General features: G+C 43.7%; 2 protein-coding genes across 2 annotated transcripts in view; both read right to left on the reverse strand.

Moving 5' to 3' along the window:
* Positions 1-328, reverse strand: part of LOC104539584 (mitochondrial uncoupling protein 3-like) — a 2,122-nt gene extending 1,794 nt beyond the window's left edge. The window contains 2 exon segments of the mRNA XM_010183154.1: positions 1-75; positions 203-328. The exon segment at positions 1-75 is cut by the window's left edge and continues 15 nt beyond it. Of these exon segments, the coding sequence (XP_010181456.1) occupies positions 1-75; positions 203-328 (201 nt within the window).
* Positions 329-2,988: 2,660 nt separating this feature from the next.
* Positions 2,989-26,609, reverse strand: C2CD3 (C2 calcium-dependent domain containing 3; the record flags this gene model as incomplete). The annotated part of the gene is made up of 13 exons (XM_010183156.1): positions 2,989-3,109; positions 4,315-4,328; positions 10,894-10,984; positions 11,633-12,674; positions 14,645-14,862; positions 15,809-15,985; positions 16,618-16,718; positions 17,470-17,675; positions 18,590-18,654; positions 19,291-19,429; positions 23,902-24,219; positions 25,055-25,675; positions 26,520-26,609. Coding segments are annotated over 13 exons (3,203 nt in total), but the record flags the coding sequence as incomplete, so codon positions are not given.
* Between the last annotated feature and the right edge of the window lie 222 nt (positions 26,610-26,831).

A 26,831-nucleotide genomic window follows, 5' to 3' on the forward strand; every position in this document is an offset into this window, starting at 1 on the left:
GGTGCTCAGCGTCCCCAAAACACCCCGGTACTCCATGGTGCCGATGCTTCGGGGGATCCGCACCTCGCCTTGGATCTGCAAGATGTCGACTGTGTCACCCTGCTGTCTGCTTCCTCCAAAATGCCGCCAGCTTTGGGGTTGAGCCGGCACGAGGGGACCCCACTCTACGTGTGCGGGGTTTTGGGGGGTTGGCAGATTGTACCTGCAGCCGCACTTTGGCAGTGTCCAGGGGGAAGGTGCAGAGGTCAGCGATGCAGGCGGCCATCCCAGCGCTGACGAACTTCACTGCAGTTGTGGGGGGAACCTCGGGGGGCTTCAGACCCACCATCGTGGCAGAGAGGCTGGAAGGAAATTGGAGGGGAGTCGGGATGTTGCATCAGATGGGGCTTCAGCAGGTGTCTGGTTTAGGGACAGAGGTGACAATGCGCCGTGGTGTCTCTGGCTGGCTTCAGACAACCCCAAATGTCAAATGCTGCCACGTTTCCTCACTTGCATCCCCAGGGAAACTGAGGCGTGGGGCTTCCTCACTCAGCATGGGGCCAGCCTGGGATTCATCAGTGTCCACCCTGCCCTGTCCCACCCAGGCCAAAACAGAGGGTGCTGGTTGTGAGCTTCTCCCCCAGGGTGACCCTCCCTGGGGCTGGGTCTCCCATGTCCTCACCGTAGGGACCTTGACACTGCGTCCTGGCTCCTGCCTTACACTCCTGTCCTTGCAGCCATCGCTCTGAGCACCGGTTCCTTTGGCCCCCCCTTATATAGCACCCGGGAGAACATTCCAGCGCCAGGGGGATCGGGTGACAGCGCAAGCCCGTTTGTTCCCCTGGTGGCATTTGAGCCGATGAGAGCAGGGCCACCTCGTACCCATGACATGGTGGCTGTGTTTCATCCCTCTGCAACACCCAACAATGTGGATGTGGCCACTGGGACCTCAGAGACAGGGGAGTTAATTTTGGGTTCTTTTAACCCAAATAAGCTCTGGGAAGGATGAGACGCAGAAACTGCTCACTCAAGGTGGTTTGGAGGCTGAGCAGCACCGAGTGCTCCCTGTGCGGGGCAGATCGAGTGAGCCCCTTTGGCCCGGCAAGGACCATGGAGCCGTAATCCATCCCGGGCAGCTGCCGAGCTTGTTTACTGATGAATTTCCTCTGGTAACGTGTGCCCCCAGTGCACGTGGAGCAGCCCGGAGGCAGGGGCCACGTGGAGGGCTTGGAGGTAAATCCCTGCTTGTGTTTGTGCTCCATGTGAGGGAAACCTCAAGGTCCTTCCGAGTGTGGCCATACGCTGGGGCTGAGCCGAGGCAAAGGCGCTGCAGGAGGGATGGGGCTCAGGGCTGGAGGCCAAGGCTGGGTGACGGTTCGAGAAATGCCCTTTTTCTTCCATTTCCTTAAAACTCAGCCTGTTTAACCCTTTGAGCTGTTCAGCACTACATGCACAACACGCAAAGAGACGGGCTGGTGCTGCTTACACACCCCTGTCAGTTTGCAGAAAGCCTCTGCTCTTCCAAGAGGGATTTGGAGCTGCTTTGACACCCTGAAGCCACCTTTTCCCCATCGATGGGGCTCCAGGCAGAAGCTCGCCTGGTGCTGACACCCCTCTCCATTTTGCTGTTGGCTGAACCATACTCCTTAAATGCAAGAGGACGAAGGCATTTACCTCATACTCAGGACTAATCCAGGAGTCAAAATTGTCACCTCCTCTGTCACTGTGCTCCCACTGCAGCCTGCATCTGTCCTGAGTTTTTTGGGGGTGCCACCAGGAGCAGCAGCAGGAGACGGGAGCCCTCACATCAAGGGGAAGATTGGGATGGGGACATTTGGCACCGCCACCTCCCAACCCTCACCTAGCAAGGGCAGGGAAAGGGGAAGCGTTTCAGAGCAGAGGATGGGAGCTGAGGAGGCTGTGAGTGCAGCATGTGGGCAGGGCAGACCCGATTTTATGGCCAGGCCAAGTCGTGTTAGCAGTGAACGACACATTTAGAAAGTCCCTGTGAAAAACAAAACCAATGAGGTGGGAGAAAAAAAAGAGATGCTGCTACTTCAGTTCCTTCCTTAAATCCTAAATTCAAAGCAGAGTTTGAAAAGGAGCTCTGATTTGGAGCACTCGCTCACTCCCAAGGCCCAGTTCCTTTGCAAAGCAGTGATCTCTACAGGTGCCTGCGGTCACATCGTCTCCCAGGAACCATTTCTGCGACGTCGTCTGCTGCTGCCACTGGAGGCTCTCGGGGAGAGACACATCCACCTCCTAACAACAAACCTGGGACGCTTTGCACCAGATGATGAGGAACCAGGGGATTTTATTGAAACACAAACACTGGAGAGCAATACAAAAACATCTCTGTTTGTATCAAAGTTCATGATCTGAAAGGTACTTCACATAAAAATGTACAAAAAATAATTTAAAATAGAAAATGTTCATTTTTCTAGTAAAACCGTTTTGTACACACGTCAGTATTTTACAGAATCCCTGGCCTGTATTTACACAAGCACCCTGGGCACGTGAATTCCTCCAGAATCAGCAAATTATGCTTCCCACCAACTATTTTGGAAAGGCCACTGGGAAGGGAGCTGATCTTCCCTCACCATCTACAGCAAACACCAGCAGGGAGGCAACAGTTCTTGTGTTTTCCATCCTTTGGTTGAAGGAGATGTCTCAAAATGGGATGCTTTGTGTTTTCTCAAAAAAAAAAAAGGTTAATTAGAGAAATCTCACATGAATAAAACCCCAAAATGGAGAATTTGGAGACCAGGTAACAGCCTGAAGCAGTGAGTCTCACTGGGGTCCTGCCCTTGCAAGACACGTGGTCTGTCAGCTCCCCTTGGTTGACCACCAGGCTTTAAGTCCCTCTAATGAGACACCAATTAGGCAAATTACAAACCAGAGCCCGAAACCTATGGCTTCCACCTCCTCTCCCCTGGAGAACCAGGTGTGTGCTGACGCCTCAGGCCGTGGCTTCCCAAAAGCAGCCGCTGCAGCAGCCCCTCGCCAACGCTATTCCTTCTTGGGCAGCTGTGCAGAGAAGATCCGGGCGATCCTTTTGGTTTCCTCCTCCGTGAGATCGGCCGTGGGCCTGGGACAAGTCCACCTCCGGTACGGGATCCCTCCGCTGCTGCTCTGCGGAGAAGAAACAAGACATGAGAGCCCTGACAGCTCTGTCCCATGGCTGTTTTCTGAGTGCCGCACGCGAGAAGTTGGATACACGGAAGAAAAACCCCTCATGATGTGTGTTCTGGTGCTCCCTGGTTCTCCTCGGAGGGGTTTTCCTCTTATTCCAGACACTGAGAGGCAACTGCTTGGAAAAAGACTTGTGTTGGGAAAAAACCCAACGTGCTGATGAAATATTTCCCTGCCCAATACAATATTGGGTGCTGCAGTGCTCTTCTTTCTCAACGCTGCAGGAAACAAAAGCTAAAGACCAAAATTAGAAAGCTGCAAACCACACAGCCTGGCTCTGGCAAGAGAACTCTGAATTCGTGAACATCTACCCTCAGCCAAAGCAATCTTCTTTGAAGCCAAAGGAATTACACCAGTGGATTCATGAAGCTCTGACTCTCTCATTTTTGCTTTTCAGTTATTATTTATAATTTGCAGAACCCTAAAATCATAGAATCGTTATGGTTGGAAAAGACCTTTAAGATCATCAAGCCCGATCGTTACCTGACTCTGCCATGCCCATTTCTAAACCACGTCCCTGAGCACCACATCTAGACGGCTTTTAAATGCGTTCAAGGATGGTGGATGTATCTAAACCCAAATCATCTTGCAGTGGAGAGCCAAGGCTCCTACACGGCAAATCCAAGCCGGGCTCAGTTGCCCACATGGACCCCCAAGCAGCAGCCTTCAAGACAAAAAACACCTTTTAAAGCATTTTAACATCCCCCTTGCTTTGCATGCACCCTCCCAGCAGTCAGGCTTCCTCCCAGACACACAGTACCACTAAAGACAATTTCAGTGTACAAAGAAACTCGCCTTTCTCCCCAACTCATTTAGAGCCGTGAAGCAGTCAGTGGCCTCAAGTTGTGCCAGGGGAGGTTTAGATTGGATATGAGGAAAAGTTTCTTTACTGAAAGAGTGGTCAAGCACCAGAAGGGGCTGCCCAGGGAGGTGGTGGAGTCACCATCCCTGGAGGTGTTCAAAAGTGCATGGATGTGGCACTTGGGGATGTGGTTTAGTGGACACAGGGCTGTTGGGCTGACGGTTGGACGTGACGATCTCAGAGGTCTCTTCCAACCTGAATGATTTTGTGATTCTGTGAGGGAGCAGAGATCCGGCTTCAGCTGCCTTTAGAGGCTGAAGCAAGAGGTGCCATTTTAGGACGCGCCATTCCCCAGCTGCGGGGCCGGGAAGGTTTCCTGTCACCAGGGTTGATGTGAAAGCTGAGACATCGGCCTGGCCTTTTGCCTGCATCTTGGGGCTGCTTCTCCATCCTGGCTGGACACGGTCGTGGTGGAAAGGTCTTCTAAGGTGACTGGCTCCCTTCAAGAGAAATGGCACCGGGATCCTGTTTCTGTCTGCTTCCCGCTTTGGTGTGTGCTATTCGGGGAGGGAAATGGCTTTTTTAGGAGAAAGTCGGTTTGGAGACTTCTTGTGTTTGGTTCCCTGTGCTTTACGGGCTCAGATGAGGAGCACATCAAGCGTCAGCCCTGCGACAGCAGCACTGGTGAAGTCCCTGATGGGAAAACAGTCTGCAGATAAAAAAATAACCCCTGACCTACACATCCGGGTGTATCTGTGCTTGCTAGAGCCAGGGCAAAGCACAAGAAGGTAATTACAAACTAATTTAACATCAGCTACAATTTCTGCAAGCAGATGAGACCGAGACAGGCTGTAACCACAGGCCAAGATTTCCTAGAGGATGATTTTCAGATACACTGACCCTGTCAAGCTCTAACACAGCCAGATTTGGGAGACGGACAGATCAACGCTCACGGAGATGATGGATTTGGTCGCTGGCTGCTTGGTTAATAAAAAGGATGACAAAGGTGGGAACAGCTCGCATATTTTCATGTCCAACTGTGCTGAAAAGGCTCATGACAAGCTAACTATAAATTCCTATATTCATGGAATAAATCCTAAATTCATGTGGCTAATTGTGAAAAGACTTGTGGAAGAAACTTCAAACTGTATCCAGGAAAAGAGCTACGGATTATAATACTTCATAACACTGCCCATTTTGATCGTACTGAGAAAACATATGTGTGATTTATGAGAATCCTTGCTTGGTTTTTCTTTCTCCTTAATGCCACTCTAGGATGATTTTTCCAAAATCAAAATGTAAAAGAAGCTGAGAGAGATTAAATGCAGACCTGGCAACATCTGAAGCTTAAAAACCAGCAGAGAGAGAGGCTTCCTGGCCAAATCACCTCCCCCTGACACCGTCTGCTGCTCAAGGCTGTCCAGAGAAGACCGGGTCAGTGGTTCCTTCTTTCCACGCTGCTTCCTGTGCCAACCATCAGCTGCAACGTTCATATCGACTGGAGATGGACAGAAACCAGCCCACACTGACGCGGTGCTGGTCCCTGATCTCTGTGCAGCACTCGTAAGCAGTTCACAGAGAAAACTCAGAGGACTGGAAAAGGGCTTCTGGTTTTAGTGCATCGAGCAGCGTTCGCTTCTGAACACCGGTTTTATGTATTTGCAAAGAACTGATATGGACTGCCCTGTTCCTCGGTCCAAGAAGGTGTGTAGGTGTAACAGAACCAAAAAACCAAGGAAATTCTGGCTCTTAAATCCAAAGTGCTGGCCAAATTGCAGCTAAACAACCCCAAGCCGTTTCTCTGTGCTGGTGCTGTGGTTCAGAGACTCTGCTTTCCTTTCTGCCAGCTGTGGTGCTGCTGTCCGTCCTCTGACGAGCGCGAGTTGTCCTCTGCTCTACCCCGGAGGAGGCCATGCCACAAATGTACCTAAAAAAGATCGGCTGCGCAACTCTGTGCACGTGAAAAGCTTGCAGGAACCAAATGTAATAGTGAAACAGAAGAAGGTTTACACCATAGCAATGGCAACTCTATCAAATTCCCAAATGATCCCATTAACCCTATTTCAAAAGGTCATGAAACTGCACATCCTAGCTCTCACAATTCCCTTCTTGTGCACGTCTTCACGCACAGCAAGGAACTGAGAGGCAGCAACTTCCATTTTGAAGGTAAGGAATAAACACAGGTGGCTTTCACTGACCCAAGGGGATGGATTTCAATGGGAGCAGCTGCAAATCCTGCAACTTGGAAGAGAAGGGACCCCAGCGTGTGGGTAAGATAAAGGAAAAGAGAACAAAATGGCCTTGAGAGTCCCAGCTCCACCAGAGCGAGCAGCACAGCTCAGCATTTCTGCAGAAAGGACTTTTTTCTTATTTTTTGGCTTACACTAAGCCAATGGCCCAAACCAACTGTAAAACTGTCTTACCCTGGCTGTAAGAATTCTAAAAAATTATTCTAAAGGAGAAATTAAATGAGATTTTCTCCCTAGAGTTGACAATCCAGACGTGCCACAGCCCTTCTGCTGCCTCTGATGACACCAGGGGCACGTCACAAATTGAGTTGTTCCTGATCTGCTCTGGTTAGCCAGAGGGTGCAGAAAACGCTGCTCCTTGCTCACATTTTGCTATCAGTGCAATTACACACCCCAAAAGAGCACTTCTGAAAATGAAAATACAACAGAAGAGCTGGCATCTGCTGCTATTAGATGACACCGAGGAGATGGCCAGCAGTCTGTATGCTCCCGACTGTCAGTCGGTGAGGTGTGCTTGTAAAACATACCCTCGCATGCTGTTTCAGCTAGAAGCGGCTAAAACACTCCTCCTCCAACTTTCATACTGCTGTGTCCACAGTACTGACCCCTGAGGAACTCCACTCATCACTGGTGTCCACCTGGACATCGAGCCATTAACCGCAACCCTTTGAGTGCCACCACCCAGCCAATTCCTTACCCAGCGAGTGATAATCTATACCTCTGTACATGTCTCTGTATACAGCTGCTTTTCTTTGAAATACTGAAATTCCCTGCACATATAACACGTAGCAAGATACTCTAGCCTCAGTGCTGCATTTTTAAGATGTTCCTTTGACACATCAGCCCGAGTTTTAACCCTCAGTGTAGTTCACCTCCAAAACAGGCTTTCCCAGTTCCGGCTCCGACCTGAGCACAAGCCCTGGGTTTCTCCCTCTCTGTTTCTAAGGTAACAAAGTCCCAGACTCTGCATATCCGTTGCTCAGCCACAAAGTCCACATGTCTAACCAGAACGATGCAAGAGGAAAGAGGACTTGGGTGCAGAAGATCACGCTTCACTTCTCTTTTTATAGAAATGGCAGCGAGACAGCAGGACACTTAAACCAGCTGAGGATTATCTAATTGCTGTGTGCCAGGCACTGGAGTAAAGCAAACAGATTTATAGGCATTTTATAGGTCTTGGAGGGGGTGGGTGGCTTATTTCAAGGTCAAAGAATTCCGGTAACTGATGAGGAGAATGTCTTGGCCCTGGGGCTCAGCAAGTTTATTGGCTCATTTTGTTTGTGCCACAATGACGAAGGAGTGAAAACAGATCTGTGTTAATAGGCTATGACCTACCCCGGCACTGACCTTGCACCTACTTCTGCTTTCTGGACAGGAGAAGGTTTACATCAAATCATGGACAGCAACTTCAAAAGGGATATGAAGAATCTGGCCACCTTTTCTTCTGGCATCATTAAAAAATAGTTGTAGCTTTATGGTAAATAGGATACAGTGTTGGACACTGTTAAATTCAGCCATGAACTTGGATAATTTTCTCCAAGTTGTATCAGGAACTGCCTGGCTGAGAGGAGAAAAGTGCAAAGCTCCTCACTGAAATTGAACGGTGGCAGAACCTAACAGGACAAGAGGTGACCAGCGTGCAAGAAGAGAACCAGGAAGGACCTCAAGAACTGGAAGCCTGAGTTTGATATAATAGAGGAAAAAGGTAAAAAAAACAACAAACAGATTTCACAGAATCATTAAGGTTGGAAAAGACCTCTAAGATCAAGTCCAACCGTCAACCCACCACCACCATGCCCACTAAACCATGTCCCCAAGTGCCACACTTACACATTTTTTGAACACCTCCAGGGATGGTGACTCCACCACTTCCCTGGGCAGCCTGTTCCCAGGGTTGACAACTCTTTTAGTGAAGAAATTTTTCCTATTATCCAACCTAAACCTCCCCTGGTGCAACTTGAGGCCATTTCCTCTCATCCTATCACTTGTTACTTGGGAGCAGAGACCAATCCACACCTTGCTACACCCTCCTTTCAGGTCATTGTAGAGAGATGCTCTGTACAACTCAGGTCCTGAAAGGTGATGAGAGCACCCAGACTGAGGTCTGAGCTGCTGCAGCTCCCTCTCAGATTTCCACATCCTCACAGCGTGAGATGATACTTTTGTCTCAAAATACTGCCAGGACCTTTGACGTGACTGCCCGCTTCACCTTCTTGCTGTTTCTTCACCATTTCGTGTGGGAAGCAGAGGGCAAGCAGGGAGTCAGACAAGATGGGGAGGGGTGGCAGGAACACTTGGGAGCCAGGAGAGGTTTGCCAGCTGCCGCGTGAGCGAGAGGGCACCGCTGATCCTTAGAGCACAGCTTGGATTTCAGCCCGGCTGTCACAGTCGGTGTTTGCTGAACTGTGCAGAAACCAAACCAAACCAAATTTAGAAACCAATGTCCTTAAGGCGAATTAAGAACAAAACTATGAGAAAGCAGTTTTCCTGAACTACAGTTTACCATCCCCATAAGTGAAAAACATCTTGTTCTTCAAGACATCATGTTCTTCAACATCTTGCCTTCACTCAGTGTTTGATGCTGGGTGCACAACACAGTCCTGTCTCAACAGTGCTCCTATGAAAGATGAGCTGTAGCTAATCCTGGAATTAAGCTGGTTTTAAGTCAGCTATGTCCAAATAGTGCTTTGCTCATATTCTCCCTAATTATTAATTACTTTCAGGAGTGTGTTTCCAGCCACTGCAGAGAGGATTTGAAGAAAAGCTGATATTAATATTAAACTGTAGGTTTGAGCGATGATTTGCAGATGCACAGAAAGACATGGTGCTTCCACGGGAGGAACAGGAGCTAACTCTGCACAGAAAGCAAAACTTAGAGAGGAGGCATGATATTGAGACAGAGTGGAAGGGAGTATGGGCGATAAGACAGAAGGGAACATGGAGAATTTGGAGGAGATTCCAAAGGAGAAACACAGCTGAGATCCTGCTTCTGATTTCATCCAAAATATTTAGACACAGCATGAAAAGTATGTCTAACAAGCACAAGGACACACTGCAGTTATAATCAAGAGATGTCTTAAGATCCGTGAAGAGGATCTGTCCAAGAGGTCTGTATTTTCATCAGGAACACGTTTGAGAGGCTTGAGGAAAAGAATATGTTACGTAAATCAGAACAAAAGTAATTTTTATGACCCAAAGCAGTGAAAATTAAGGCATTTTACCTGAGCTGTAAACAGATTTATTAATTGCAAGTAGTTTCCATTACTTCAGAGCTATTAGATCCTGCCTGTTCCTGTGCTGCTTAATCAAGCAAGCTGTTTCCAATTACATAAATGTTCCTCAGAGCACTTGATTTGTAGGTCGTAATGAGGGGAACCACGGGGTTATCTTTTCTGAGAGTGGTAAACAAACAGCCCCGCTGCTTGCAGTACCCAGATCCACATCAACATCCATAGCTAAGCTGTGGCTGGCAAAGAAGAATGTTTACACCTCAAAATAACGGAGCCAGGAACCTCTTGCAGTAAACAAATGTTTACGCACATAAAACCACCTGTGAAACAGCAGAAGCAATCAACAGCTTTCCTGTACAAGTAATGAGCACTCCACCGAGCCTACCATTCCTTCCATCAAAGAACAGTTACTCGACACCTGTCCTGGCTTCACTGGGACAGAATCACAGCATCAGTTTTCTATTCAGGAAAGCTGCATTTCTGTAAAGACTGCAGCCCTTCATTTAGTGGGAACAAAGTTGAAAAGACACTTTGGGTTTGCTTTTGGCCGGCTCTGGTATGCAGTGCTCAAGGTCTGTAGCAGTTCTGAATTAGCCACGTGCAGAAGCTGGGGGGAGCGAAAGCCAGGGCAGCTATTCAAGCTGGCGCTCTCTCTTTCCTCGATGGTTCTCAGCCCCAGAGGGCCTCATCTGTTGTTCTGCTCCCTCACTGGTGACATTTTCCCTGGAGCTGTTGTGCTTGCAGTGTTTATTATCAAGCTTAATATTCACTGCTGGAAGTGCACAGACAGCAAATGCTGTATGAGCTGAGTATAACTTTATGTGGTTTATTATTGTTGTTCTTATTACTATTATTTCAGTTTTATTTCAACCATTAAACTGCTCCTATGTCAACCCATGAGTGTTCCAACTTTTTTTCACTCCAATTCTCTCCCCCACCCCGCTGGGGAGGTAGGGGGGATGTGAGTGAGCAACTGTGTGGTGTTTAGCTGACTGCCGGGTTAAACCACAATAGTACCTCTCAGGGAGAGGCTCTGCTGCAAACTTCCTGATTTCATCCCCATCTAAAAGATAGAAACTGGAGTCCTAATTACAAGTTACAGCTTGGATCCTCAAAATTAGGTATCTTACCTCACATTAAAGCACAAAAAATGTGTGAGCATTGTCCACTTTCACTGACCCCAATGGAGAAGGGCAACATTCACTACTGTATACAGACAAACTGGTTAACATAAATGTCATAGATGATGCCACCATGAATGCTGGAAATAATTCTCACAGGGAGAAGAGGATTCTCCTTGACTTGGTTTGGAAGCCATCACCACTAAGCTGAGTGCTGACAGGTAAAAAGAGGGAGAAATACTTTTGCTCCTGCTTTAACGAAGGGACTCAGTTAAGCTGGGACAATAAAGAAAAGGATGTCCCTTACTTACTTTCAGAGCTGTGGAAGGATGAGAAGAAATGCCGAGCAGTCTCATGGAGGCTTCCATCTGCTGGGGCGGAAGGAAGAAGTTGGGAACAACAGGACCAGATCTCAGCAGGACTATTAAGGAACAACATTTGGCAGGGTGTAGCTGCACAAAGCTCCACAGGAGCTGCAGATGTGGAATGAGCTGTTAAAGGATCCCAGGTGGTGAATCTCATTTATTTTAATCAATATTCTATGGTTCTGAACACACTGTTCTCCCACCTGGCCTCACAGAGCATGAAACACTCATTTGCTTTACAGTAATACCTTATGTATTTGTGGAGAATTTCATCCCGCAAAAATTCCAACATGACTTAGTGAAACTGAATGAAAGATGTGTGGCCTGTGCAAGAAAAGGGGTGAAGCAAATTAAACTATGTTTCTTTCAATACAGAAGAAACACAAGAGCTATAATGCATGGAGGAAAGCAACATGGGGGAAAAATGCAAGGAAACACATTGAAACTACCCAAAATGAAATACCTCTCGTGGATCACAGAATTGGTTACAAATGGCAAGGAAGTCATCATTACATTGTGTGAAACACAATGTAACAACAGGGTCTTCCAACACCTTCCCAGGTCACCAATTCCAGACCAATTCCCAGGAAAGAGCTCCACACAGGGAATTTCTCTTTCCTGAGGCAAGAGAGGTTCTAACCAAGAAACAGGACACGCTCCTTGAATGCAACGTGTGTTTACGGAAAAAGGATACAAAAGAATTTCTGGTTTGACAGACTTTTCTGACTCTTCCAGTAGGTCCTCGCTACTGTCATCAGAAAAGCTTTCATGGTTTCCTTCGGAGCCTGCTTGGGCTGATACGCTCCTAACACAGATCTCATCAGAACCACTTCCTTCCTGGTCTTGGCGAGCTTCATTTACACCATTTTCCTCCTTCTCTCTTTCTGTGGTTTTTGGATTGGTCAAACCAACATCTGGTGGAAATTCCAGTAGTTCTTTGGAGGCTGCATGAAACTCTACATTCTGGTCTACTGGTTTAGTGTTAAATGCTCTATCCCAGTCACAGTTTCCATTTTCTACAGAGTCATTGGCTGTTTGATGCATTTCTGACAAACAAGCAGGCTGAAAGAGCTCCTTCCCAGTTGTTTCTTTGCTATTATTCAAGCTCTGAAAGCCTTCTGTTACTGCCCAAGGACTGCCCTCGTCTGCGTGGAGGCTAACGCACGGGCTAAGGGCGGTGAGCATGCTTTGGTTGTCAGCTTGGAGTATGCTGGAGAAGGTGCTGCTCTGTCTGCTGTCTCCTCTTTGCAAACACTCTGTATCCACCGAGTGCTGATCTTCAGGCCCCATGTGTATGGGCTGCTGGTCAGCACCCTGCTCCACTTCAGACAGCATGCTGGACCAGGGACTCGTTTTGTCCGTTATGGTTGTTATTTCGTTAAGAGTTCGCGGTTCTATAATGTCTTCTTCATATTCTTCTTCACTGTGCAGCTCGATGGCAAAAGCACCTTTGTTTTCCTGGATGCAGTCCGTTGGCGAAGGATGCTCACCTTCAGGGACAGCTTGCTCTAGAAATTCACGCAACATGTGCCTCTCAAACACAGGTCTCCCAGAGGAGCACGGCTGCTGTGCATCGCTGCAGACGCTGCATGAGTCCAACTCACGCTGGCCTGGACATACTTCAGTTCTGGCTTCTTCATCCTTCTGGTTGGGTACCTGTGTAGCACCCAGCTTTCTGCTGCTGTCTTGATGCACATTAGAAGATTCATTACTGCTTTTAGTCATAGTCTGTAAGTCTGATGATTAATAGAAAACAGCATCAGTAAATGCACAGAGCAACAATTCACCCTTAATATGATTTATTTGGGCTTTTTGTAGAAAGTCATAGAAGTAAGAATGGTTAGGAAGTAAACATGCACAGCTTTGTCAAACACTTTGCTGATGTGATCATGTTCTGCTCTCTTTACCATTGACAAGGCCAGGAGAAGGACAAAAATGCTAAGGAAAAAAGGAAAAGTTCAGGATGGAATTACTAGGAAATAACTATAAATATCTGCATCAATGTAAAGAAAAAAAAAAAGGACAGCACAAACACTCTGATATACAGAGTACACTTGACGCAAATGGAAAAAATTACCTGTTACTTGGAGTTGCTAAAAAGAGTCTGGACAGTTTGGGCCACATGGGAAGGAGAGAGGAATAATCTGGACAGGAATGATGGGCAACGTAACCACCTTTTCCTCTCCTTGCTTCCCCAGTTTTATGTAGGGACCCAGTAGACACAGTTGCTAATGATATTCTCCAGCTTTCAGTTCAATTTAGCAACTCAAATCAAATGACAGACAATTGTTAATTAAATATTTGTCAAGCAGAAATTCACTCGGGACCATTGCTCAGTTGTGGTGGTAAAACTGTAAAGTCTGAAAACAAGGAGCTACCTCTGCCCTTAACACAGGCTCTGAAAAAAAGGGGTGAGTGGAGGAGGAGCCTAAACATTAATAAAATTTATGCAATCCTGAAAATCTCTGGGGATTTTACAAATTCCTTAAAAAGCCAGCTGCCTATCTTTGGTCCTAGTTAGCAGATCCTATTAATTTCTTGCATTCTTTGAGAAATTAGTTCACCAGTATTAGGCTGAATGGCAAACTACTGCAACTCTGAGGCAAGAAAAAAAGTCTTCCTATAAGGGAATGGTGGAGAACATCTGGGAAAGAAGGAAGAGTTTGAGACAGGTTGTAGAGGAAAGCATGTAGAGAAGCAGTAAAAACAATTAGTAAAGGTGAGAAGAGGAACAAAAATATCAAAACCTTGGGAAGAAAATGAAAAAAAAAGATCAAGGTAGTGATATAAAATTGGCAAATTCTGGTATAATAGAAATGTGCCCTTCAACTCCACCTCTTGGAAGTGCTGCTTCCCCGTAGGCAGGAACAGCACACAACAACTTTTCAATGCTCAGAGCTCTGAGCCGCAGTTTATTCTCTACTCCGATAAATTATTTTGAATGCCCCAGCGTGGATTTGATTTCCTTGGCATTTTGCTACTCACAGCATCTCTCTGGTATGAGATCGGAGTGGCAGGAACAGTTAAGCTAACATTAAATTAACTGCAATTAATGAGCAGGCTAGTGCTGAGATGAGGAGCCAGAGAGAAAACCATACACCTGAAAACAAGGTGTACAAAGAGATACGGTTTCCTTCCCTGTTGTGTCATACTCCATCCTTAGTAAGGATGTCATTCTGTGTCCAACAGCAGTAATGATACGGAAAATTAATTGCTCTGATGCCTCTAAAATAGGAAATGTATTGAATGCAATAAACAGAAAAGCTGTTGCTTGTTAAAAACTTTGTCTTACCTATCAAAAAATAGCCTTATTTTAGCTATTCAGTGTAGGGCATAAATTTAACCTGAAAATAGAGATAAGCCAGTTCCTATTGGCAAAGAACCACAGATTCAGCTCAGTACCGTTCTGTGGATTGCTTTTCTGCAAGATCTCCCTTTTCCTACCGAACAGACATGGAAATTAGAAAAGTAGAATTTAAGCTATCTTTAGGGGGGCATAACTCCCACCTAATCTTCTTCATTCCTTCTGAATGTTGCAGTTCAACACTGTAATTACTGACAGGGGTTTGAAAGTCTTGTTCAAGCATTCTCCCAATGGTACGCATGCCAATTACCAATGCTGGGAACTGATCCCAATTACACAAAAAATTTCAAAATACTTTAAAGCAGCTTCTAACAAAAAAATCCAAACCAAGTGACAACTTACCATTGATTAGGCTGCTGACCTGAGACACCAACTGACTAGATTTTTCCAGAAGATGGCATGCATTGGGATCTACTTCTCTGCTCATCAAGCCCTTCTGATCGCTTTCCTGCTCCTCATGGCTTGGTTTGGATGTGTTTCCATAACTGAAGTCAGGAAATGACCTGGCCAGCTTCTGACTGAAGTATCTTTGAACCTCATCCAGCTCACTCAAGTTTTTTCTGGAAGGAGTGGTAAGAAATTTGGTAAGAGAAAAAAAACACCAAACCTCTGGCAAGCTGGTTCTATTTGTGTAATTCCAGACAACAGTGTATAAATACGCAAATACAAGATTAAGGTTTAATACTGAAAAACAGATCAGAAGGTAAGTGTTGAGGTTGCTCTGTCTAAGCCAAAGGACAACACTTAAGAAAAAATGCTGAACCAGTTATGAATAAATTTAGGCTGGAAGTTTAAAAATAAGAGCCAGTTTAAACTTACTTAATCAAAGAGCTGGATTTGAGATGACCTTTCAACAGAAGTCAGAAAGGCAATTGCCCTTATGACTGAGTTTGATAAAAATCTAAGGATTTCTTCCTGCATAGTATCAAAGGATTTTATGATATAAATTACTCGTGCTAGCAGGGGAAGGGATGGAATGACTCAGAAAGTTTCCTTCAGTCCTATACACCTAGACAATAAATTTATACCTGATTTAAACCTAGAATCTAGTCAAGAGAAAAGTGCTTCTAGCAAGGAGAAAGGCATCTTGTTGGGAAGGGACATCCTTCTCTGTGGACCATGAAAATGCTTACAGGCTTGTTCTTGTATCTGGGGAAACCAACTCAGAGGACTGCTGGCTTAATAGCATGTGTTGTGTTACAGCTGTACAAAGATGGATGAAGCAAAGCATTCAGTTCAGATTTGGAAACACTGTTGTTGCTGTTTCCCTTCAGAAACTCACACCATTGCCGAGTACCTTGGTCCTGATGCTGAGTTCCCTGCCTAGTCCTTGCTTTTCCAATCTCGACTCATCCTGCTAAATTACACTATCTCACTGATACCTCTTAAACAGATATTGTACATTTTTATTTCCTTTAAAATTGAATGCAAGAATTCTTTACTTTCAAGCTCTGCTTTGCAAACCTAAGGCTTTGATTTACTTTGTTGGCTACAGCTCTGCTTTACCTGAGAGCAGTTAGAAGAGAGGCACGTGATGACAGCGATAGTGAGTCCATCTTTGCTGCCCGGTGCGTGTTCCCTTCTGCTTGCTGCAGGGATTCATGAAACCTGCGCACGTTCTGCATGTGCTCTTCATGACGAGGCGTGTGTGTCGCAGGGGGATTAATTCTGCTAGAAACAGGCCTACATTTAACAACAGAAAACAGGCTGAAATCTCTGACGGTGAAAAGTCTGCCAACTGAGAATAGGCAACATCTTTAAGTGCATTAAAAAGCCACCGATGGATAAAAGTAGCTCTTTCAAATGGCATTTACTGTTTCAGATTTACAATAAAGTAAACCGCATCTGCCCTCTCTCTGCACTGGATAATAGCGATGGCTGCTGGGAGCTGTCACGCCAGCTGCTCAGACCAAATAATGGTGGCCCATGGTCCCTCTAAACTCCAAAAACACATAGAGGACAAGTATCATCTCCTACATATGCTAAATAAACAAACCATAAATTAGCATGCTCTCTCAAATGTTGCTAGTTAAATACACAAACACTGGTGGTTGTTCTAAGGGGCAGAAAGCAGGAATTACTGCAGGCTATCTGATGGTCCTAGTCCTCGAATGTGCTGTACATGGACGCAAGGTATGGCAAAATAAAGTGAATATATCACTGATACTCTATTCTAACTTATTAAAAAAGACCCAAAACTTATTCTTGCAAAGGCCTGGAAGAAACAACTGTCAGTTTTAACAATGGTATAGTGTAAATCCTAACATAGAAGGGCCCTGAAAACAATCAAAATGACTGATAGCCAGCAGACTTACTGCTCTCGAGTAGGAACACTGACTTCCTTTGACAAGGCTTTCATCATTGGCCTGGAAAAGCTTGGAGCATTACTGGGAAGCATTGGAAAGCTGGCCTTCACCTAGAAGAAAGAGGAATACTGCACATGAACCTCCCACAGCAAGAAAATAGGGAAATTAAAGTACTATCTTGCTGAGCTAGTAAACAAAAGCTTAAGTTCTCTAAATAGCTTTAAACTTTCAAAGGATTTTCAAGCACTGAGCCAAAGCACCGTTTAACAACTGTCTTATTTCAGAAACATTTGTTAATTCCTGTCCCAGCCACTACCAAAGAGTGATGGAAGGTAGGGTATAGGGGGTCCATTACACATATATATCACACCCCAGAGTAACTGGAAAGTCTAGAGAATAAAACGCACACAGGAAATGGCAAATTGTCCAGAAAAAGGGATTTCTGCCAAGTTAGAAATTTCCTAAGCAATGAAAGGCTGAATTCACAGTATGGCTGGGGCATTAGCTGCCCCCCAAAGCAGCAAACAGAACAATGCCAGGCTCCCAGACATCACAAAACACAGAATATTCTCCTAAAAATAAAAAGACCCCAGACACCCATGAAGCAACAGCAAAGTGAAGCCACTGGAGATGGTAATGACCTAGGTTTGAATGAGTGCTGTGTTAGCCTGCAGGTACCACAGAAACATAGAGCAGAATTCTTAAACAAGGAATTAAATGCTTCTGATATATTTACACAGAGTGATCTGTTACACTACTGTGAATTTGCTACACTTGCTCATTACTTCAGAAACCCCCAGTCAGTGCTGGTTATTAAAAATCTAATCAGGTACGCACAGGGGAGGAAACTGAGGTATGGACTGAAGAACTTGCTGGCTGGGTCCGGATCCTTGCCTGCCTTTCTTCTTTGAGATTATTTATATTTTGAAGAGGAGAAACTGCTACTTTGATCTGCCCTCGGCACTGACCACTGAAGTCCATAATGTTGTACCATCCGCACACGAGCTGGAAGCCGGAAAGAAGAGGAGAAAGGTCCACGGATGCAAATCCTATCACTCGCTCAGTATCTGGGGAAGAAGAACATAAAGCATATATTAATTGAAACTGCACATAAATGGAGCATTTTCAGGAACGCTAATAATTAGTCAGTTATACAGCTCTTGAAATACATCTAGACTTGACAGGAAAAGTCATCTTCTAAACCTCAAAAAAAGCTTTAAAAGCTGAAAGCTCTCAATGTAAAGAGCAAGTAAAGAGTGGAACAAAAAATGCAGAGGAAATAGAAAATTGAGTTTAAGACAAGAGAAACAAGACTTAGATTTTGGTTGCTAACATGCTTCAAATGAAGAGATCTATGGTGCCTGATTGAGAAGCAGGAAAAGAGGAGCAGGGAGAGGAACTGGCAGGAGAGTCACTGTGTGCACACAGCACACTGTACAATACACAGAAAGGCAGAGTTACACAGGAAGTTTCAAAGAAAAAAACAGACAGCTGAACCGTAATATGTAAAAAGATAGAAAAGAACTCCCAGTATTTTCAAGGTCATATCCTAGCAGTTTGAAATAAATGAGGGCAATTGTTAAAAATTGTTAAAATATATCCATAAAAAGATAAAAGTCTTTGATTACAACCAGCTGGTCACACTTCAACCAGCTGAAGAGACACGAAACAGCAAGCGAAAGACACAGTAAGGAAATTCTTCACTAGGAAAATGCAACCTCTAAAATACTGTCACATTAAAAACTGAAAGAATACAAACAAACCAAAACTTGCCAGATGATTAGTGGGGAAAAGGAGTATGCTAAGGGGCAAGAAATCAATGGGCATTTATCTCTAGCATTCTTCTAGCATAAGGTAAAAAATGTATTTACGGTTCTACTCTTCACTTAATACAATTTACCTTACTTGTATTAAATACCAGCCGCTCAAGGAAAGGGATGTAGAAAAGACACTCCTCTCAATACTGCACGACAGACTTTACCTGCTTTATGCCACACTTTGAAGACCAAGGTTTGCTGTGGATCCAGCAGAAGCTCTTTGGATAATCTGTTGAGAACAAAAATATTCATGTTATGCAAAGTAGGAACAAGAATAAGCACAATAAAATGTCTCTGAAGTTTCAATGCCATTGTATCTATCCAGATAAATCAGCTTCTTTCTGGAATGATGGGAGGGAACAGAATAAACCCCAAAATTATTGAGCCCTCAATAGCATAACTATCTTGACAAAGTTTGGGCTTTTGCTTATTCAAGAAGTATTTCCCTCTCCTCACTCTTGTTGTAAATTTAAAAGATAGGATAACAAAACCATGAAGAAATGGAAATACACTTTATCTCATGACTCAGTAATACAGTGACAGGAATAAGCAGCCCTTTGCTCTAGATGGGGAAACTGCAGATGGGTGGAAACAGACTGGCTCACCCAGGCTCTTAAGCCAAAAGACAACACAGCCAAGCTTTAGCGCAGGTCAAACTGCCCTTCCTCACGGTAGCTTTGAGACCAAGCCTCCTCAAACAACTTTTCACCTAATGTATGAGTGTGGTGATTGTAAAACAGGGAAACAAGCATTTTTAGCAGAGAGTAGAGTAGAGAAGCACCTTCTTCCCAACTGGGTAAGTCCTTTTCACACTGAGTCTGGCTGCCAGATCCAAAGCATGTTTTTGTGAGCACATGTCACTTACCTTGCTTGTTGCTGAAAGTCCCAGACCGGTGAGTCTGTATTTTCTACTACTGAAGTGGTTATTGGAGCATCTGCACCAGCAACAGCAAATGATACGCAGCTACTGGGAGCTGTTACTTCACGTTCTGTCAAAGGACTCCCTAAAATTACACAGAATTAAATACAGATTTTTCATTAACAATAATAATTTAAAAAATCTAATGGCAGTTCAGCAATTAAAACCAGATAATTAACAAAGAAATCCACCATCTAAGAAACACTCCTTTTCATTGGTGGAGCTGAAAATACATTATATTTACAATGGGAGCAAAGATTACATGAACTTTTAGCAAAGCAGAAACTGGAACATTCAAGGGAGAAATGGGAAAAAACATTTCCCAAGATAATCTGAGATATCAGAGGCAAAGCTAGAAATAAAACCCAGGTCCTCAGGGCCCTATTCCAGTGCTTGATCCACCTTCCATGCTGGACCACAGAATTTGGCAACCCTAGCTGCAAACACAGAAAATATCCAGTGTTACAAAAGCAGTTTTACTTAAAAGCTGAGAGGAAGCTCACTTGTGTTGACTATATAAGAAAAATGCCTGGTGTTAACAATATCCAAGGATTAACAAACGATTTTTATAGCCTCTATTAGTTGATCTTTTTCAAAGGACAGAAATAGTTTGAGAAACTTAATGTCTGTGCAAAGCAGAAACAACTAACACTCCCATCTGTTATGAAGGCTTAAATACAGAGGAAAAAACAGTATCAGAATTTTATTTTAAATTCTTGCTGAATTCCCTCCCAACATTTCCCACCACCCTTATACCCATTGCAGAAGTGGGAATTTGTGTTACAGATCAATTGTCACAGCTCCCTATAATTTTTTCCATGGTATATGCTTTGAGCAGGGACAGAGCATATGGAAAGTAAAACTACTGAGTGCACATGTGCTCCTTCCACCAGCCCTGCTCCTGCACCAGCAGATTTGGGAGAAGGCAAGTATAGATGAGATTTGGCCAAAACATCAAAGTTTGTATCAGAGTTAGGGAAGGAAAAATCTATTGCCTTCATGTCCTAGTCCAGGGAGCTCTACATGAGGCAGCACGTAGTCTTCGCTTAAATTGTTTTTAAGTAGCTTCAGGAAATACTTGCTTTTAATTGATGCGCAAACTAGACCTTTGTGATCACCAAGCTAAGCAACTACGATGGTCTTCACTACAACACTCCTCGAATAAAAATAGTTCAGGGCTGGAACCGTAAGCATTTTCTTCCTAATTCATCCTGAAATAAACTGGGAAAAGGTCTGTGAGAAAACAGGTAACAAATTAACTAGTCTGACTTAATTGGGTATGTTTGCACTCTGAGGCAGAGAGTTTCTCATCAGAGGAATGGAGATCAAAATAAAGGATGGAGCTAAATGTTCCCCAGATGCCGCAGAATATTATGGAGTAGACTGTTGAATGAAAGCTGCAGAAATTATACAATCACCTGCCTTGAATTATAGCTCAAAAAGGAGGGGAAATGTTTAAGGACTCTTCCCTTCTGTATGTGACCCTTCCTTTAAGCTTGGACCCTCTCAGTCACATTCACATTAAGTGAGATTAATTTGCTGCAGTGTATCATGGCTTGTAAAGCTGTAGTAGCACTTTACTGCTTATGGAGCTGTTCAGATGGTGAATTTGTAGCTGGCAAAATCTGCTAGGAGAAATGGGCTTAGCCAAGGGAAACAAGATCAGTCTTTGCAACCAACTATCACTCAGTCATTACAGACCATTTCCTTCTTTCTGCTTTCCAAGGACTCAGCATGTGGCTTTCGACTTTTCCAATGAACAAAACTGATGAGTATGAATCTGATTTAACTAAAAATAATTGCCTTTTCTCCTGAAGTCTGATTCTCTGTGAAAACATGATGAAATGTGACTGATTTACAGTAGCTTACTGAGTTACTGCTCATTTATGCCTTGATCATTAGGATTTGCTTGAGAACAAGATTTTATTATTTTTCAATATCCACAATGACTTCAGTTAAAACATGCCACACAAAATCCTTTGCAGTTTGATAATGCCAAATCAAACACAGACGTGGGAATGCGAGCTCAGCTTAGAGAAATAAAGCAAGACCTGTCCAGGTTAGCTCACCTCCTGCCTGTAAAGGCAGACCTAAAATTTGCAGTGACCTTTGTAGTCAAAGGCAAAACCAGCATTTCTCAAGTGGTAGCTTGCTTTTCTTCTAGGAAAAGAAATGCCTATAATAGAAATAATTGTTGGCTCTAATAAGAAAGCTCAGTCATAATCAAAGGAGTCTTACAGAGCCCAATTTAGCCTGGCAGCTCCCAGTGCCTGAACTTTGCAAAGAAGTAACACTTCGAAACGTTAGTTTTATTCTGCTTTTGAAAGTAGTATTTGAAGGATGAGGTGAGAGAAGGAATTGAAGTGGGTGACCTGATGTTTCAGGTGCTAAAACAGAAGAGTTTTAAGCTTAGGGCACCTCCTGCATGACACGGTCCAGACTGGCAGCATAACAGACTGATAGCTGCCACATGGCTGAAGCATTGCTAGAAATATTTTCTCTACATTATTCTGAAAGGAAAGTTGTCCATGTGACAAAAGTCTCTGTAAGGAGCACCCTGGCAGAGAAGCCAGTAGTGGGAAGGGAAACTCCTTCCCTTTTTCTAGGGCTGATCTTCCACTGATGAATACACAGACCTACATCACAGCGAGGTCCATGGAGAAGCTTGCACACCTATGCTTCTATTTTGTAGCTGCTCCCTGGGGATCGAATCCCAGGCTCTGCACCTGCCAGTCCAGCAGCCCTTCACTAGTAGTGAGGCTTAACTTTAAAAAAGACCACCACAGAGAGAAGAAAATGAACAGACATCTATTCCCTGAGGATGGAAAAACCGTACAGAAAAAGATGAAAAATGTGGCAGGAAGAGGTTAGCAACTGCCCATTAAGGTGACTTCAGTCCTTAAAAGATGCATGGAAAATTCTGTTCTAATATTGTTCGAAACAGTGCTCAAAACAGTTAGAACTAAATTAGAGAGGAGACTTGTTGGTTTGAACTTCTGCATTTTTATAGAATTAATTCCATTCCTTTCCAACATTATGAAATTTAGGTTTGGTTTTTTTTCTTTGTATTATTTGGAAGATGAAGAAAAAGAAAGCAGGAAAATTGAGTTTAGAACATGAGAAACTTGGGGAAACATTTTGTATCTTCACTCAGTTTCTGAAAATCATGTATCTTAAGTAATTCTTCCAAAATTGCAGGAAGTTTATCATCCATAACATATTGGACTGGAAATGTATTCCAGCCTCTTTATCTGTAACACAATAATGAAACTGTTAACATGAAGAATGAAAATGAAAAACCAGCTTGTATGGCATTTGTTTCAGCATATCACTTGTTTCTCAGTTAGTTACGTCTAAAAATCCTCTAAAAAGAGAAGCTGTTTGAAGATGGAAATATTGCAACAGTGTGCACCGTCAAAAGAAACCTCCTCTATCCCATCGAACTGTAGCAAACAAAGTTGCACCATGTTTCCAAAGACTATGAATTCCAGACGATTACAGAATCATAGTTTATAAAAAAGCATCTGTTGGGCTCAGTATGTATCAGAACTACTTACACTTAAATCATGGCTTATATTTGACTCTTAGTTGTGTTATTATGCCGTAAAACGCTGAGTGTTCCTTTCTGGCATATCAGCTGGACCATGAAACAGTTGATCTTAACAGAGACCTTTCCAGTAAACTCATCTCAGGTCAATTCCTTATTCATGTTTGTATTTAGGAAGTGTGCAATAGCGCAAACAAGATCAGATCACTCCAAATGCTGAGCAAACACAAAATGATCAAGTCATGCAGTACCAGAGGTGGCACCTGATGTGTTTTAAAGGTTTAACTCTTAACAAGGAGATTAATTTACAGCCTGCAACTTGAGGAAAAAAACCAACAGGCTCCAAAAACCTGCAAATTCCCCAAGTGTGTTACATTGCTGCACAATGAGAACCAAACATACGCTGCTAGGAAGGAATATTTTAATACACTTAGCGTCAATTTAAAAGCAAAGAGCAGTTCTTTGGTGAACCTCAGCACAGCGACAAGCCACCGAACTGTAACTCCCACTCTGCAGAGAGGGAAGCAGCATGTCAAGGCTGGGCGAGCTCAGACTGCTCTGCCCTTCCATTGCCCTTCCTCACTGCTGCGCCTGGCAGTCTCCAGATAGCACGTGTAAAGCCAGCTTTACAAATTGATTATATGCTAAAAATGCAAATTTGCAAGAGTCTTTGAGATATGAGTGTCTTGGGGTTAAGTTATTCAGATAATGCTTAACTTCAGGATTCAGCTGCCATCTGTAACAGCGAACATATTATTTATATTTTGGATTTTATTAATATAGATAGGCTGAACAGTTTAAACTCCTGCTTCCCCTGTACTTATACAACGATGCAATGCTCTTGGGGTCGCAACACTACAAAGCCAAGTTCAAAATCCATTGCATCCATTCACTGTGCTGCAGTAAGTTTGAGGATTTGTTTTTAAATTCCTCCATGCAGTTTCTGTTATGAACAGAAAACAATAAAAGAAAAAAGAAAAAAAAGGGGGGGGGACTAGTGGTGATGTTACCTTTTAAACTCAGATGCATTGCTCTTTCCACAAGGATATTGACAGCAACTGTCTGTTCCAGAAGTATCGTGTCTTCTTCTTGTGGTTTGCTGCTGGTGATTTCTGAACGTACGACATCCACTTTCTGACTCTGATTTTCAGAGAGCTGTGGGCTCAGATCAGGGGCTTTCTCCATGCCTTCATCTTCACTGTTGCTGTATTCTTCAGCATAGTGAAGTCTGCTGGGCAGAGCAGCAGAAGTGGAAGAAAGGATGACGTGAACGCGTACAGCAGCTCCTGCTAGGTTTGCCGCGTTGCATCTGAACAATGGATAAACCCCTGGAAGAGAAGTCACAACCAACCAGCTCAACAAGCCAAAGAAAAAGTAGGATCCTGAGAAAGAGCTGGTACAGTTCATTACAGTAAAGATCTCACATCAGACCAGCAGAATGAATTTTGATTTTTGATGTAATTTCTATGCTAGGTATCACCCAGCATGCTGGTAGAAGTATCAGCTTGTAAAGGTTAAAAAAGGGTGACCACTTCCTAAAATTGGATACACCTTCCTTTTACTGGGAATAGTGGCTCCGAATAATTTTATATACATAAATGGAAAATACAACATATATACAGCATAAAGATTTGCTTTAACTCTTGTTCCTTCTTCCTTCCCTGAGCACACTCAAAAGAAGAGCCAATGACCTGTCCACACATCTACATGCAAGCTGATGGCTGGTGGATACCACGTAGATCACAGAAGCCTCCATAATCAAATGGAGCAGAAGTTTCCACAATGTTCCCAGTGCTGAGTTATTTGCTCTGACTGCAGGCATTCAGCCTCCTTGAGAGACATTACTCTTACTGCTTCTCACTCTATCATGATGCCCAATCCTTAATTCTAAAGAAACATTCTCCATCACTCCATGTAGGCTAATTGCTCTCCCCATTAGTGATAAATATTGCCAATTATTCATCCATTTAAAATTGCTGTTTTGAATTCAGAGAAGCAAGCACTTCAACCTTGTTTATCTGCAGTGAAAGGAGGAGTTAAGTGTGTGTCGCATACAGGACACAACAAAGTTGTAAATATTTTGCTTGAAGTGACTAGTGAAGTAACCAAATTAAAACATCACTAAAGAAGAATGAAACATGACGATGTTCTTTAGAAACTTACCACTAACACTTAGTGTGGTCCTTGACCTCTCTGCTAATGCTGTGAGGTCAACATAGGCAGACCCAATCAGACGATCTGTATCAAGTGGTCTTTCCACATCATTTTCTTTACCATACGCCCACCACACCTGGATTTCTAATTTCTCCTCTCTGAAGAACCAAAGCAGTCCTTGGCTCCTTCTGAGAGTCACCTTGTTTGGTTTCTTAAAGTTCACTGTAACGTTCCGTGCGTCGTCACTCAACTCTGGCCTCCGAAGCAAAGTCCACGTGGCTTCCTGATTATATAGCTTATATCTGAGGTAGCAATAAGTGCTTTTATTTAGGTGAGTCTGGCCTGCAAGCAGCACACAGTGGACTGGCAGCCATACTCTTGGGGTTGAGATGGTCGCGGTCACAGGCTTGGCGCTCTGCTCCCATCCATTGCTGTCATCCATGTCGTCTTCATGGCTCTCCTCACTGTTCCATCCTAAGAGCTTAGCAGCCTCCAAAACACGCTCTCTGTCATCCTGATGAGCAAAGGTAACAGAAACTTCCAGTCCTCCCACAATGGCCTGCAGGACATTTGTGCAGTCCGAAGGCATTAAATCTTCAGATAGGGTAACTGGGTACCAGCCTGTGATACCTTCAGAAGAGATCATAGTTAGACTTCTCCCTTTTAAAAGCAACAGTAAAGAATTTTCTGCTCCTTGGCCATTAGTCAAGGACCAGCACTCGAAGTGTTTATTTCTTGTGAAAGTTTGGAATTTGTCAAATGATTTCTAATCTGAAAAAGCAGCAACTTGTTAGACCTCCCTCAGAAAACCTCATCGGCAGTGCTGATCCCAAAGGCATTTTACTTTCCATCTAATTAATGACATTAATTTTAGAACAAAACTACATCCCATGAATCTTCAATCATAAAATTAGGCATTCTCAGTTTTTTCCTCCTCTCTTCCCATTAAAAAAAAAAATCAAACCCAAACCATTACACTGGAGAAAACAAGCACTATATTGAGATTAAAGCAGAAATAACAAAGATGGTAACAAAAACGTTATTATTACAAGGCATAATCATTAAAAACTAACACTAGATAGAGGAGATATTTTACATTTAGTTTAAGAAAAGTTAATCCAACTGCTTTCTAACCTATCTAAGCCTTTGTTCCCAGCTTTGACATCTCAAACGCAATCATTGGTCATCCACTGAACTCTACAACTCTTGGACTTGACATCTTAAGGCAGAAAATAAATGGCACTGAATAAAATACTAAGGTTAATATTCATTCAGCTACTATACATCCTACACTGTGAAAACACCTTCAAACAACAACACTTATACGAGTTTTCTAATGCAGGATTTTTAACAGACATGTGCATCATCAGAGATAACTTTGGTCTAAAAAAAACCCCAACCAAACCAAACAAAACCCCCTAAATGGGAATGAAAATTGTTTTAAGCAATTACTACAGCATTTACCCGGTATTACCTGATCTTCTTCTCAACAGGTCTCTGGTTGGAATCGTGACTGTACCAAGAAGATAATCTCTTGATGTCCGATCTGCCAGTGTCTCAGTGGCTGGAAAATAAAAGTTGCAAATACACCAAACTGTAACATAAGATTTAAAAGTGATTCAGACAGTATCTCCTTTGAAAGAAAGCTGCATTGCCTGAACAACAAATAGCTCAGCTGTCATTCTGAAAACACTTTCAACCCACAAAAAAAGGACAAAGTCAAAACAAATGGCCCAGTACATACCAAGCCAAAATGCATGAATCACAGAATCACAGAATCGCTCGG

Source organism: Mesitornis unicolor, unplaced genomic scaffold (assembly GCF_000695765.1).
Source record: "Mesitornis unicolor isolate BGI_N332 unplaced genomic scaffold, ASM69576v1 scaffold6564, whole genome shotgun sequence".
NCBI classification, from domain to species: domain Eukaryota; kingdom Metazoa; phylum Chordata; class Aves; order Mesitornithiformes; family Mesitornithidae; genus Mesitornis; species Mesitornis unicolor.